This window comes from Lithobates pipiens, unplaced genomic scaffold, assembly GCF_037356315.1.
Source record: "Lithobates pipiens isolate NorthernLeopardFrog02 unplaced genomic scaffold, aLitPip1_a1.2 Scaffold_13, whole genome shotgun sequence".
Taxonomy (NCBI): Eukaryota; Metazoa; Chordata; class Amphibia; order Anura; family Ranidae; genus Lithobates; species Lithobates pipiens.
This window is the reverse complement of record NW_027507718.1, coordinates 234,757,469-234,773,379: the sequence shown is the minus strand read 5'-3', so window position 1 is coordinate 234,773,379 and position 15,911 is coordinate 234,757,469. Positions and strand designations below refer to the sequence as shown.

General features: G+C 45.7%; 1 protein-coding gene across 4 annotated transcripts in view; it reads left to right on the top strand.

The window, feature by feature from the left end:
- SHROOM3 (shroom family member 3) overlaps positions 1–15,911 on the top strand; it is a 530,439-nt gene that overhangs the window by 413,188 nt on the left and 101,340 nt on the right. For all 4 annotated transcript variants that reach the window (XM_077476349.1, XM_077476350.1, XM_077476351.1 and 1 more), the window contains one exon: positions 15,063–15,185. In XM_077476349.1, the coding sequence (XP_077332475.1) occupies positions 15,063–15,185 (123 nt within the window). The remainder of the gene's footprint in view (positions 1–15,062; positions 15,186–15,911) is intronic.

Here is a 15,911-nt window from a genome sequence, read left to right as displayed (position 1 = left end):
CCGAATTCGTTTTCTTCACTTGGGCTTTAACAGTATCTGTCAGATGGGCGCGCATGGAGTCACAGATCAATAGGGATGGAGATTCGTGGAAAAAGCCACCCGGTCTCTTACCGTAAACCGACGTACTGTAAACCTCTCTCAGGTTGTTCTACTGCGTCACTGATAGCGATGAGTTTGAAATCCGCTTCGTAAGCATGTCTCTTAACAGGAGCCATTTTTGGGGCAGCGGGTATACCGTAGAAAATGAACGAATGAATGCGCACACCTCCTGACTAAGATGGCCGTAATGCCCAATCCAAGCAGTGCAGCTTCGTGGGCATTACGGCCATCTTAGTCAGGAGGTGTGCGCATTCATTCGTTCATTTTCTATGGTATACCCGCTGCCCCAAAAATGGCTCCTGTTAAGAGACATGCTTATGATGCGGATTTCAAACTGAAGGCTATCAGTCATGCAGTAGAGCATGGAAATAGAGTAGCTGCGAGAGAATTCAACATTAATGAATCAATGGTACGGAAGTGGAGGAAGCAAGAAGATGCCCTGCGCCAGGTAAAGAAGACCAAACTGAGTTTCCGAGGAAACAAAGCAAGATGGCCACAGTTGGAGGACAAAATTGAACAGTGGGTTATTGAACAGAGAACCGCAGGTAGAAGTGTCTCTATTGTCTCTATTCGACTCAAAGCAACAGCGATCGCACGCGACATGGAGATCAACGACTTTCGAGGAGGTCCCTCTTGGTGCTTCCGTTTTATGAAAAGGCGGAAATCTCTCTATCCGCACAAGAACCACTATGTCACAGCAACTGCCAAAGGATTACGAAGAAAAGCTGGCCATTTTCCATACCTACTGCAAGAACAAGATCAATGAACAGAAAATCCGACCAGAGCACATCACCAACATGGACGAGGTCCCCCTTACCTTTGATATCCCTGTAAACCGTACTGTCGAGAGAACAGGGACCAGTACGGTATCTATACGCACTACAGGAAACGAGAAGTCATCCTTCACTGTAGTTCTCGGTTGCCAGGCTAATGGCCAGAAACTACCACCCATGGTAATTTTCAAGAGGAAGACTCTGCCAAAAGAAAAGTTTCCGGTTGGCATCATCATCAAGGCTAACCCGAAGGGCTGGATGGACGAGGAGAAGATGAGTGAGTGGCTGAGAGAGGTTTACGTCAAGAGACCGGGTGGCTTTTTCCACGAATCTCCATCCCTATTGGTCTGTGACTCCATGCGCGCCCATCTGACAGATACTGTCAAAGCCCAAGTGAAGAAAACTAATTCGGTGCTTGCCATCATTCCGGGTGGATTAACCAAAGAACTGCAGCCACTAGATATAGGTGTCAACAGGTCATTTAAAGTTAAATTGCGAGCTGCGTGGGAGCATTGGATGACAGAAGGCGAACACACATTCACCAACACAGGGAGGCAACGCCGGGCGAGTTACGCCACTATCTGCCAGTGGATCGTGGATGCCTGGGCGAAGGTATCAGTCACCAGTGTAATCCGAGCTTTCAAGAAGTCCGGAATTATCACTGAACAGCTAAGTACCGGTACCGATGACAGCAACGAGACTGACTCGGATACTGATGAGAATGATGAGAGGGATACGGGCGTGCTTGATGCCGAAATCGCCCAATTGTTAAACTCAGACACTGAAGATGAAGAATTTGATGGATTTGCGGGAGAAGAATAAAGTGAAAAAGTGAGTGTCTGGTTTTGTACGGTATTCACCGGTAACTGAACAGTGTTAAGAGTTATTGAAGAATAAAGTGAAAAAGTGAGTGTCTGGTTTTGTATTTAATTGAACAGTGTTAAGAGTTATTGTTATAGACCATTTTATGGTTATTGCTAAAGAGTTGAATAAAATTTGACTTACAGTACCGCATCCGAGTTGTGTTTCATTAAATGCGCCTTATATATGGAAATATCCATTATATCAGCCGGTCGTTGCTAGTGCGCCTTATAATCCAGTGCGCCTTATAGTCCGATGCGCCTTATATATGGAAATATCCATTATATCAGCCGGTCGTTGCTAGTGCGCCTTATAATCCGGTGCGCCTTATCGTCCGAAAAATACGGTAATCCCTTTTTACCAAATCTCTTAGAATGCGTATTGCATTAAAATGTATGTAAATACTAACAATGAACTTCCCATATTTGCTTCCCTTTGGTCTGCTAAATCTACCACGTGAAAGAATTTTTTCTTGATCATACATCACGGGACACAGGAGCTTCATTACATAGTGGGTTATATAGGCACCTCTGGTGATTGGACACTGGTTGACCCTAATTAAAGAGAATTCCTCCCCTATATAACCCCTCCCATCTGGGAGGCACCTCAGTTTTTTCGCCAGTGTCTGGTTGATGGTCACGTAAAACTTAGCTCTATGCAGGTCCCTGCGAGGGCCGAAGGGCTACAACAAACCGGATCCATACCTCGGGCCGATATTTGACTCCCAAGATGGTATGGTACCCGGGCCTCGTCTGCCAAAGAAACGAGGTTTTGCCTGTAAGTCCTCTCCATTGAAAGACTGGGATCTGGGAAAACCAGACTTGGGGTACTGTTTACTCAGAGCGCCCGAAAGTTTCTGGCAGAGCTTTCTACATGGCCCAGGTGGGAGGATCTTTTCGTAAGAGCCCCAGATATAAATGAAGGTTGGCTAACAATACCCGCCGTGATGGGTGAAGGCTGGAATTGGTCTGATATCAGCAATTCCTGCGGCGGGGACAGGTAAGGGAAGTCATCCTGTATATTTAAGTATATGAATGGATTTCTTCATTGTGAGTAGTTGTATGTCTTACCTGGTTTCCACCACTAGAGGAAGTAAGAGCAGCCTGATGCATACTTACATGCCTTTCAATACAAACACGCTCAGTGAAAGCCTGGTTCTCCAGCTACTCACGTCTCCATTACAGTTCCTGCCACAGATAAAGGTAAAAAGGGGTCCCACGCAGGTCAGGGGTCCCACGTTGCTCCCTTTGGGTTCTCCTTTCCTTAGTGTGCACGGCGCTGTACTGCGCAGGCGCCAGGCGGCAGTTTTAAAAAGCCCAGAGCGTCAGGGGACTGTAACTGGAGACACAGGAGCTGTGGGCTGTAAGCATCCGTGGGGATTGGATCCAGGCAATCCTTAAGACACCTACTCAGCATCAGGTTGTGCAGTTTAAGCATATATTGATTTATTGTGAGACTTTAAGCGCAACAGTGATCGCATTTGTACTAGTACCTCTGCTTTGTAGCTTAGTACTATGTCTCCTCGTAAGAGGGTCTCAGGGGGAGGTAATAAGAGCACTGGCAAGTCACCGCCTAAGTCCAGGGGTTCCAAAAGTGCCTGTAAATTACCATCCCCCTCTGCAAGACTGGAGCCTGCCTCTCAAGACGAGTCGGTGCCCCTTTCAGGCTTTGCAGCCTCTCCTAATGTCGCAGCCCCGGTCTATGTCACTGAGGACTCCCTTAGGGCTACATTGGAGGGTTTTGAAGGGAGGATCATGAATTTTATTTCTGCTTCCCTAAAAGATAGCAGGAAAAGGGGTAGATCCCCTCCCTCTGCTGAAATCCCTCTCTCAGATAGTTGTTCTGAAAATGAGGAGGGATCCCTATCTTTGGATAGGGATCATGAGCAGTCAGATGAGTCAGAGGAAGAGGAGATAGTCCCCTCCTCCCAGGCACTCAGAAAGCAGGTGCAGTATTATACTGAATTGGTGCGTACCACATTCAGAATGCCAGCTGCTGAAGTCGCTACATCCTCTGTCTCTTCCCTGGGAGTCAGGAAAGCCCCACAGACTGCTTGTTCCTTCCCAATTCATCCTTTAATGGATAAATTGATGTATGAGGATTGGGGACATCCCGATAAACTGTTTACTCCTCCCAAAAGGTTTTCCATGCATTATCCTTTGGAGGAAAGTTTCACCAAGAAGTGGGGGGTCCCATCTGTCGATGCGGCTGTTTCTTGTGTGAATAAAAACCTAACTTGTCCTTTGGATAATGCGCAGCTATTTAAGGATCCAACTGACAAAAGGCTGGAAACCTTATTAAAAGCCTCCTTTTCCATGGCTGGCGCTGTGGTGCAGCCTACAGTCGCAGCCGTGGGGTTGTGTCAGTTCCTCAAGGAACAGGTTAAACAGATGTTTGGACTCCTTCCCAGTGAGGAAGTAGAAAATTATGCAGAGATGCCTCACATCTTGTGTTTCATAATTGATGCGATTTTGGATTCTGTCCAACAAGCATCGCGTTTGTCCCTCATGTTGGTTCACATGCGAAGGGCTCTTTGGCTAAAGAATTGGGCTGCTGAGCTGTCATGCAAAAAGCATTTGACTGGGTTCCCGTTTAAAGGGGAGCGTTTGTTTGGGGAAGAATTAGATAAATTCGTCCAAAATATTTCAGGAGGTAAGTCTACTCTCCTTCCAGTCAAAAAGAGCAGACGTCCTTCATTTAGGCGTGCTCTCTCTCCCGAAGCATCAAGCTCTAAACAGTGGCGACGGCCTTCTCAGCCCTCCTCTGCTAGAAAGCCTCAAGGCCGAGCCCAGGGACAGAAAAAGACTTGGGGGCGAAAGCCTGCCAAGCAGACCCCCAAAACCTCCTTGTGAAGGGGCGCCCCCGCTCGGCAGAGTGGGGGGAAGGCTTCTGCAGTTTGCAGGCACCTGGCGGGAAGAGATTCGAGACAAGTGGGCTAGAGTTTCAGGAGATTCCACCTTCTCGTTTCCTAAGGTCAAGGATCCCCAAGGATCCAGTAAAGCAGAAACCGCTATTCCTGGCCTTAGATCAGTTACTATCCCAGGGTGTGATAGTAGAAGTGAGCCCGAAAGATCAGGGTTCAGGGTTTTATTCAAATCTCTTCACCGTTCCAAAACCAAACGGAAGTGTCAGACCTATCCTGGATCTGAGAGACCTAAACCGGTTTTTACACATCCAGACCTTCCGGATGCAGTCAATGCGCACTGTGGTCTCCTCCCTGCAAGGGGGAGAATTCATGGCATCAATAGATATCAAAGACGCATATCTCCATGTGCCAATATTTCCCGCACACCAGAAGTTTCTAAGGTTCGCGGTAGAGCGGCGCCATTTTCAATTTGTGGCTTTGCCGTTCGGGCTGGCTACGGCCCCTCGAGTCTTCACGAAGATTCTGGACCCTCTCTTAGCAATCTTAAGAGTTCAGGGCATAGCCGTCATGGCTTACCTAGACGACTTGCTTCTCGTAGAGAGAACTGCAGCGTGCCTAAGTCGCAGCGTCACCAGGACGCTAGAACATCTAGAGCGCCTAGGTTGGATTATAAACCTAGAAAAGTCGTCCCTACAACCGACCACCAAGTTGGATTACTTGGGTTTGATTATCGACACCGCTCAGGGCAGAGTGTTTCTTCCAAGGCTAAAGGCCTTGGCCATTGGAGAGCTGGTGCGTCTGATTCTAGGCAGAAGATCTTCCTCCATTCGGTTGTGTATGAGACTATTGGGAAAGATGGTCGCCTCATTCGAGGCCTTCCCATTCGCCCAGTTCCACTCAAGGCCTCTGCAAATATGCATCCTTGCAGTTTGGAACAGGAAGCCCCAATCCCTGGATCTTCCTATGCGTTTATCCCCCGGGACACGCAAAAGTCTTGTCTGGTGGTTACAAACCAGGAATTTGCTGAAAGGCAAAACTTTTCTTCCCCTCTCATGGAAGATTGTTACAACGGATGCCAGCCTGACAGGCTGGGGAGCTGTATTGGAGGGAACATGCTCGCAGGGGAAATGGTCTGCGACCGAAAGTCTGCTGCCCATAAATATCTTGGAGATTCGGGCAGTTTACATGGCACTCATAGAGTGGTCTTACAGACTGCGAGGTTTCCCGGTTCGGATTCAGTCCGACAATGCCACCGCAGTGGCTTACATCAATCACCAGGGCGGTACCAGAAGTCTGGTGGCCCAAAAGGAGGTGAATCGCATACTTGTCTGGGCAGAAGAACATGTTCCGTGTCTTTCTGCAGTCTTCATCCCAGGAGTGGAGAATTGGCAGGCGGATTTTCTCAGCCGCCAGCAGTTATGCCCAGGAGAATGGGCCCTGCACCCCGACGTATTTCAGAACATATGTCACAAGTGGGGCACTCCAGACGTGGATCTGTTTGCATCCAGATTCAACAGGAAACTGGACAAGTTTGTGTCAAGGACAAGAGATGCGCTTGCCCAGGGGTCAGACGCTCTGACGGTTCCCTGGGATCAGTACAATCTGATCTATGCCTTCCCCCCGAGCCCGCTGCTATCGCGGTTCCTGGGAAGGGTCAAGAGGGAGTCGAAGTCGGTCCTTTTGGTGGCCTCAGCTTGGCCCAGGCGACCATGGTTTGCAGAAATCATGAAGTCGGCAGTGGGCAGGCCATGGACCCTCCCTCTCCAGCCAGATCTGCTCTCACAGGGTCCAATCTACCATCCTGCTTTACGCAGTCTGAATTTGACGGTCTGGCTGCTGAGACCCACATTCTGAGAGACCGTGGCCTTTCGGGGCCAGTCCTTTCTACTCTGGTCAATGCCAGAAAGCCGGCCTCCAGGCGTATTTATTACAAAATCTGGAGGACATATGTTTCGTGGTGTGAACTCAGGAGGTGGCATCCTAGAAAGTATGTCATTAACAGAATCTTGGCCTTTCTCCAGTCAGGCCTAGAAATGAATTTGGCCATAAGCACTATCAAGGTGCAGATTTCGGCCCTGTCGGTATTTTTTCAAAAACCTCTTGCATCACATTCCCTAGTACGGGCTTTTATCCAGGGGGCTATGCGGATAAAACCGCCAGTTAAACCTCCGGTATGCCCATGGGATCTGAATTTGGTTCTCTCGGCCTTACAGGGCCAACCATTTGAACCTTTGCATCTGGCTTCTTTAGCTCTCTTGACTAAAAAGCTGGTCTTCTTAGTAGCCATATCCACGGCTAGAAGAGTATCAGAATTGGCAGCTCTTTCCAGTAAAGAGCCGTATTTAATTATCCATAAGGACCGGGTGGTTATGCGTCCCAACGGGTCCTTTCTACCTAAGGTGGTTTCGGGTTTCCATCTGAATCAGGATATAATCCTACCATCCTTTTTTCCGAACCCTCAGTCCATAGAGGAAAAGTCTTTACACACTTTAGATGTGGTTAGAGCAATCAGTCTTTATCTTCAAGCAACTGCTCAGATAAGGAAAACTGACTGTTTATTTATTCTGCCGGAAGGCCCTAGAGGGGGTCAGGCAGCGTCAAAGTCCACTCTCTCAAGGTGGATCAGACAAGTTATTTCTCAGGCCTATAGCTTAAAGGGGAAGATTCCTCCTTTTCGGGTGAAAGCGCACTCTACTAGGGCTGTCAGTGCCTCTTGGGCAGTGCATCACCAGGCCTCCCTGGCTCAGATCTGTAAGGCTGCGACTTGGTCATCAGTCCACACATTCACCAGATTCTATCAGGTGGATGTCAGAGGGCAAGAGGATATCGCCTTCGGGCGCAGTGTACTGCAGGCTGCAGTTTAGGTCCTCAGGTCCCTGGCGGTCTATGTTTATGGTCTGTGTCTCCCTCCCCTCAACCTGAGCATTGCTATGGGACATCCCACTATGTAATGAAGCTCTTGTGTCCCGTGATGTATGATCAAGAAAATGGGATTTTTATATACAGCTTACCTGTAAAATCCTTTTCTTGAGAGTACATAACGGGACACAGGGCTCCCGCCCCTCTTGGGTTTTACGTGGTTTCTTATTGCTTTGCTACAAAACTGAGGTGCCTCCCAGATGGGAGGGGTTATATAGGGGAGGAATTCTCTTTAATTAGGGTCAACCAGTGTCCAATCACCAGAGGTGCCTATATAACCCACTATGTAATGAAGCTCCTGTGTCCAGTGATGTACTCTCAAGAAAAGGATTTTACAGGTAAGCTGTATATAAAAATCCCATTATTGCTAGGTGCAAACAAATACCTGTTCATTTTGCCACGGGTTGCAGGAAAGAAATTCACTTGATTCCCCTATTAACACAGACAGTATTAATGGCGAAATCCCTCCCGCGGAGGCAGAGCCATTGTGTTCATCTGGCAGAGAACACAGTGATTATTGCTAGCGGCTATAATAGCTGCTAGCAATATTCTCATGTAAAATCCAACAGGCCCATTGAGTAGGTGACCAAGAGTGAAGTACATATATTATATCACTCACTCAAGCAGAAATTAAAAAAATAGAGGTTTCATACCAGATGTAAAAGTAAAAGTCCATTCATCATACAAAAATATTGCAAGCACCACCGATGGATCACATGGGACAAGAAAGATTGAAGTCTAACCGGTTTCGTTGGTGACCAAACTTTCTCAGAGACTGGCCAGAGGTCATAAACGAAACTGGTTAGATGTCAGTTTCTCTTCTTCCATGTGAGTCTGATACATTGTTTTAATTTTTCTTTATAAATAATTCTTTCAGCTTTTGTGGAAGCCTTGTGAAAATAGATTTATACAGTAGTGGTGTAGCGTGAAATATGGCTCTTGCTTGCATGTTTGCTGTGATGTTGAGCTATGTGGAGGAGAGGAACTCTGGAAGTCATGTGACATCATGAATAATATTGAATGTTCCTTTGAATATATGCTTATATTATTTTCAGTAGTGGGCATGTCTGCCTTTTCAGTTGTAAGAAAGCAAGTAACTGTAAAACAGAAAAAAATGTATGGGACACTGTATTTAATATTGACATAGGGATATATATATATATATATATATATATATATATATATATATATATATTTATTTTTATTTTTTTTCTTTACAAAAATATCAAAAATATTAATAAACTGTTTTTACTGTTGTTTTCTTGTCTTTTCTTGGTGTCTAAGTGACACGGGAAGTCTTTCACATTTAGGTTAAACAACTGCTTACAGAAAGATTGAACACCGGTGTAAAAAAATGTAGACCATTTCAGAATAAACATTCCTACTACCAGCATGCCTCAGTGTTTTAGCAAAGCTGTACCAAGAGCATGATCATAAACACAGGGGATGGGGCTTGTGACTTTGAGTACCAAAATTCTGTTATCTTTCTTATCCACTGAGGGACACAGAACGCCTTTCACATTCAGAACTCCTCAAAGCAGTCTAGCTGAGGAGTGGAAAACACAGCAAACAAATGCTAACAGGCCCAAGAAAACAACGGATAACTAGGCACTGTCTACAATTTAAAAGCCACCTGAAGGTCTTTAGCTGGCATCAGATGTCGCCACAACATTCAGCTGGTAGAACAGAGAACACATTAACAGAAAACTAAGGCCAGCCTTGTAAATCTAGGAAAGAGTTGCTTGATGCTAAAAAGCTCAAGAAGTGCTCATTAATCTATTGAACTGTGCCTTCATAGAAAGGGTGGAACCCAAACCTTGAGACAATAAGCTTGCATAATTGTCTACCTAAGCTACTTAGAGATGGTGGAGCCAGAAGCAAGAACCTCTTATGGGGTCTATCTGGGATTACAAAATGGGTATCAGTCTTCCTGAAGCCGGATGCAGGGGCGTAACTATAGGGGGTGCAGCAGTCGCGACCGCAACCAGGCCCTGTGATGCAGGGGGCCCAAGCAGCCCCCTCTACATATGGCCAGCAGCAGCATAGGCAGCTAGGGGTACCAGTGCACCATGCACACGGGTGGCTGGAGGTGGAGAGTGACTAGCAGAGCTCCATGCTCGACTATCGCACTGGCTGCTCTTTAGTTGTGCATGCCCCGCATGACCTGTGTCCTCAGCCGGCTCCTCAGAATACCCCTCTCCTGCTCCATGCATTGCCGCTCAGTCCGATGTCTGTTCTCCCCGGCCAGAGTCCCGCCTCCCTCCCCCCCCCGAGTCCAGCCCACACTGCACTGCATACTTCTCCTGGGTAAACAAACTTTAAGCACACAGATGCAGTGCAGCCCTATGAGAGTCGGCTCCCCGGAGGACGCTGCAGGCTTGTCTGACAGCCCCCCTCCTCCCCCGTCATACACAGATGATGAAAGGTCTTTCTGGGAGATATTCTGATTGCCCATCCAGCCCACTGGATGGAGCCCAGGCCAACATGGATGAGTGCGCGGCCTACAGCTTGGTCATGGTGAGTGAGAGGACCCCATCCCCCACACACCATTACATACCCCCTCCATCTCCCCCTGGGGACAGGGACCCCTTCTTACGTGGGGACAGGGACCCCCACCTCCCCTGGGGACCGGGACCCCTTCTCACCTGGGGGCAGTAACTTCATCTGCCCTGGAGAAAAGAACCTCATCTCTTCTGGGGACGGGGACCTCACCCTGCCTAGGGACAGTCCCACAATGGGGCACCTAAAAATAAAAAATAATAATAAAAAAAAACTACTGATACCAGTGGTGGAACTACAGGGCTCACAAAGGTCATACCTGTGACCAAGCCCTGGAATTCCACCGCCAGACTCGGAGGGAAGGGCCCTGGCTGAGGTTCAGCAAACAGAAGAACAATGTCCTAGTTGAGGTAAAAGGCAGAAAGTACCTCATCCATAAAGATTATCTGGACCACAATGCCGCCTTGTCCCTATGCAAAACCCAAAAGGATTCCTTGCAGGAAAAGGCCACCATTTTACACCTTGCATTGCAGAGGCGATGGCTACAAGGAATATCACCTTGTGCATAGAGAGGTATATCTCTAGAGAGAGAGAGAGAATTATATCTCTAATGGGTTTAATGGTAGTTTCTGAAGTGCAGAGAGAACCAGATTCAGATCCACAGAGTTACAGGGGAATAATTAGGGGAAGCTACATCTGAAACGTCCTGTACAAAGGTTTAAACCAATAATGAGAACTCCAACCGTCTCTGAAAGAAGATGAAAAGGGCAGAAACCTGGCTCTTGATTGTGCTAAAAGCCAAACACTGGTCGAGACCCAACTGCAGGACCGATATTCAGGGGACAAAAAGCATAGATCAGGGAGTACTGATCCCACCAAGCAACCACTGCTTGTGCTGAAGGATCCTTGTACTTGGAGACAACCCTGAAAAGTTTGTTGTAGATCCCAAAGTCCATGAGGTCCTAATTCAACATCCCCTACCTGTAACAAAGGTTCTTGAACACCTAGGGGTCTAGGGGCCACTCCCTTGAGTCCAGATGTTATTAGCTGACAACATCTGGCTGTCAAGTGTCTAAGCCTGGGATGTACATGGTGGAGAAGGCTGAAATGGTGAAGTTCTACCCAGGACAGAATCTGATCCACCTCTTTTGTCGCTGTTAGGGTGACAGGACTCGAGGCAGGCATCCATATTAAGGATCTTCTAACATGTGGGGAAAAAGGATTTCCCTAATTCCAGAGCTACCAAGCCAATATTAGTCTGTCATACAACAGAGATAAAGAGAAGATATTCCCACCTAGAACACTAGCATAAAAACAAAGGGATGCTGGCAGTCGGAGGGGTTTTACTGGGCTGGTCTACAGTTTTCTGTTTGTCAGTGTCCAATCCTTCTGTAGGCAGCAGTATAACGTAAAGATGAAAAGGTTCCTGTATCTCTCAAGAGGCGAGTAAGAAAATAATTAGAACCTATGTCTGGTTTTTAATACTGTAAATGTCTGGGAGAATTCAATTTACTTCTTGTCTGTAATGGACAGAACCTGATAGTGATTCTAACACTTATCTAATCTTTTAAAAAATGTAATAAAGTTTTGCGTGGAACGAGGCTTTTCCTGCATTGGACTAATTGGCTAGCGAACTTATTATATATTTTTCCATCTCATTTGTATAATCTATTTTACATTGTATCTGTGGCCCAAAACAATGAAAGTACTGCCCAAATGCCACTCCAAACCTGTGTCAATCGAATCAACATGTGAAAAGACTGGTGCAGGACAGACAGAATCGGCTTGTCAGGCTCCAGTAGACATCACTCTCCAGGCCTCTACGATTAAGCCCTCAAGTAGAAAACCAATCTTAATACAACAAAATCATCTACGTATGTTGTCATTTGAAAATCCGGTAGAATGATCTGCACATCTGCATATTTACAGTATTTAAGACCTATTTATAAGGAATATCAGATGCTGCTGTGTGCTTTCTGCTGGAAACTGCATTATAACACCATACTGCACCAACATTTTATGAGTCATTCATAAAATGCAAGCCAGTGTGGAATGTGGAGCCAGCAGTAACTATCCCATGTAGTGCTGTTTGCATAACACTACAGTGATTGGAATAGTAGCTGGCCCTATGACTTATGCCGCGTATACACCCGACTTTTCGATGGACTATGTTCGCTGGTCTTCCCGGCGGGCTTTCGGCAGAAGTCCGATGGACTTTCTGAATGAGCGGACTTGGCCACACACGACTGGACTAAGTCCTTTGGAAAGTCCGTTCGTTTAAACGTGATGACGTAAATGGGACTAAACAAGGAAGTTCAATAGCCAGTAGCCAATAGCTGCCCTTGTGTCATATTTTGTCTGTCGGACTAGCACACAGACAAACGTTTTTCCAGATTTTTAGTCTGTTGGACTTTAGTCGGATAGATTTGAAACATGTTCTATTTCTAGATCCATCTGATTTTCTTTTTTAAAAGCGGTCGGACTACACACGATCGGATTGTCCGATGGACCTAGTCTGCCGGAAAGTCCGGTCGTGTGTATTTGACATATCACATGACCAGCCTCTTCTCCCCCCACCCTTTTCCCCATTTATTAATTTAAATGCAACTTTGTGTGTAAAGTATTTTTGGGTTAATCAGAGGTAAAGTACATAAGGCCACTTTATAGCTGAACCTCATATTTATATTCAAACTAATTATATTTCCAAATGAGAAATGGCAAAGTTTTTGAATATTGATTGCTCAGCCAATGCATAAATGGCTATTCAAATAAATAATTGCCAAGTGACTGCCAATATCTTTGAATGTTAATATTATACCTAGGATTTGCTCTCCTTTTAAATGTATCAGCTAAATGACTGTGTTTCTGTTCATGCAATATCAGGCTTGGTATAATAACAGATATGTGAATTATGTTTCAGAGTAAACGAAAGCCGATGTTGCAGGTCGAAAATACACAACTTGTTAACAGATCAATTGCATTCTTCTAATTTTAAACTAAAAAATGTTGTTCTGCTGCCCATTTAAGTCAAAATGTATTTTAGACACCTGCATGAGATTTAAATGACTTTATTCCTGTCATGTATGGAATGTAAATCTTTTCAAATATGCAACCTGAGCTCATAGAAGGGTTTGTTAACTAATAAGCAATAATATTAAAGTCAGGCAGTTATTTAAAAAAAAATACCAATACAGGTGTGTATTCATTAAAAATAATTAAAGCTGAAATTTATTCTGCTTACATTTTGCTTCACCTTGTTCCTCACTCCCCTACCCCCATCAAAATTCTAATGTAATTTTTACATAAAACTTTTTTACATTTTCAGCACATTCCTTATTTTAGACCTGGTGATATCATCACTATGAGGGTTATTTACGAACAGCAACTCCACGTTGCACGCAAGTGCACTTGAAAGTGCACTAAAAGTACACTTGGAAGTAAAGGCATTCTCATTCTATGGGGTAGATCTGAAATGAGGGGAAGCTCTGCTAATTTTATCATCCAAATATGTGCAAGCTAAAATTATGTTTTTTATTTTGCTTGTATGTCCCCCTCGGATCTACAGCGGCTTTACTTCCATGTGCACTTTCAGTGCAAAGTGGATTTTCCTTTAGTAAATAACCCCCAATGTGTCTGCTTTTCTGTGCAATGCTGGCAGATCATGGCTGGTGGGAGGGGCCAACAAGGTGCTATACATAGTTACCCAATAATAACATAGCACCCTGTCTCAGTATTGCTCTCAAGAGCCCTTAACCCTGATACAACCAAATGGGTAGGCTCTTGGGAGGAGTTATGCACATATCAAAATACCTTGATGGGTGAATATCAGTCTGGAAAAGTGGGCATTCCTAGACATTTGCATGCAGACCACTCCAAGCATCACCTACTGTACATGTGATGCTGAGCTTCTATAAATGAAGGAACTGAAATCCAATGAATGACAGGGATGAATCAGGGCAGGAAGTCTGTGGAGGAAAGAACTAGATGATGGTGGATGTCCACCAGCCAGGAAATGAGAAGGGCTGTATGTGACTTGCAGCAGTTACTAATACACACTGCAAAAAGCTCATAGTGTGCAGTGAAATCAGAGGGAGCATTTTTAGTACAGATGAGGAGTCTGTACAACTGTGCAAGACTGAAAAAAAAAGGCTGGAATCTAGCTTTAATGGCTCATTTAATGGCTCATTTACAATAGCGGCAAGCACTGATGCTCCTCTATAAAGCGAGTCATGCTCAGAATGCTTCAAACCATTGATAGGTGACCAGTAGGTGGTATGTCACCTCTTTACCACCTGTGTTAATGTGGAACTTCACCCTAGGGGAAGTTTTACTTTATGCCCTCCTCCCCTAATAATTTTGGCACAGAATTGGGCAATTCGGCATAAATATATAATTGTTTTTAAGGCAAAGATTACTATATAGAGTGTTTATATCCTCAATAATGGTAATCACATTTTATTGCTTTGCTAAGGCCGCTTTCACACTGGGGCAGTGCGGCCGTTGGCGGTAAAGCGCTGCTATTTCTAGCGGTGATTTACTGTCATTTTAGCGGCGGTCTGCAGGTGCTAGCGGGGTGGTTTTAACCCCCGCTAGCGGGCAAAAAAGGGTTTAAACTGCCCGCAAAGCGCCGCTGCAGCGGCGCTTTGCCGGTGGTATGGGCCGCGCTGTCCCATTGATTTCAATGGGTAGGAGCGGTTTAGGAGCGGTGAATACACCGCTCCTTCACCGCTCCAAAGATGCAGCTAGCAGTACTTTTTTTACCGTCTTGCCTGCGCACCGCTCCAGTGTGAAAGCCCTCAGGCTTTCACACTAGAGTGAAAGGGGACGGTTTTTTCAGGCGCTACAGAGGCGCTATTTTTAGCGCTGTAGCGCCTGAAAACTGCCCCAGTGTGAAAGGGGCCTTATTGATTGCTTTTGAATATTGCACTTTGCTTAATGTACCGTAATTACTCTTTGCTGTTTTATTAAATACACCACAATCTGTTTACTAAACTGACAAGGTTTAATGTTTTTTTATTTTTTTGTCTTGTTTTTGTTTTTAAAAGCATATTTATTGAGAAGGCTAAATATTATGAACAGACATTCAACAGCTTTGAAACGGCACCAGGGAAGCAATCCATCAACCCAGCAGCATGTCCAGATGGACCTAAACTAAGACTCAAGACCAGGTGAGAAGACCCTTATAAGCTAATATTTTGTATGTATACTGCCATTCTGTATTTTCTTTGCTATGACTGTGCTGACCTACTTAAAGAGGAAGTAAACCCTGATGGGTTTACTTCCTCTTTTTTTCCCTGCAAAGGTAAAGCATAATGGACTACTATGCATCGCATAGTAGCTCATTATGTGTCACTTACCTGACACAGGAGCCAGCGAAGTCGCCGCTGTCCCCTGTAGTCCGCCGCATCCATGTTGCTGGTGGCGTCTCGCAGCTCCGATGAATCACAGCGGCGCAGCTGCGATGACGTCACTCCCGCGCATGCGCACGGGAGTCGCGCCTCGCAGCTCCGCCGCTGCCATACGGCGAAGCCGCGATGACGTCACTCCCGCGCATGCGCACGGGAGTCGACAAATTAGGCAAATCCATTCTTGGATTTGCCGCATTTAGTGCGCCTGCGCGCCGCTGTCTACGGCGCATGCGCCGTAGACAGCGGTGCCCATTTTCGGGCAAATATCTCCTAAACCATATAGGTTTAGGAGATATTGCTTGGACCTACAGGTAAGCCTTAATCTAGGCTTACCTATAGGTCCAAGTTGTTTGGAAGGGTTTACTTCCTCTTTAATTTTTTCTTGTTGTATGTTTTTTAACTTATGAGACATTTCCATTTGCCTCTCCAGAGTAACCATAGTCATCATAGCATCTATAGCAGTGCTCAACTTACTTGATAAAAGGG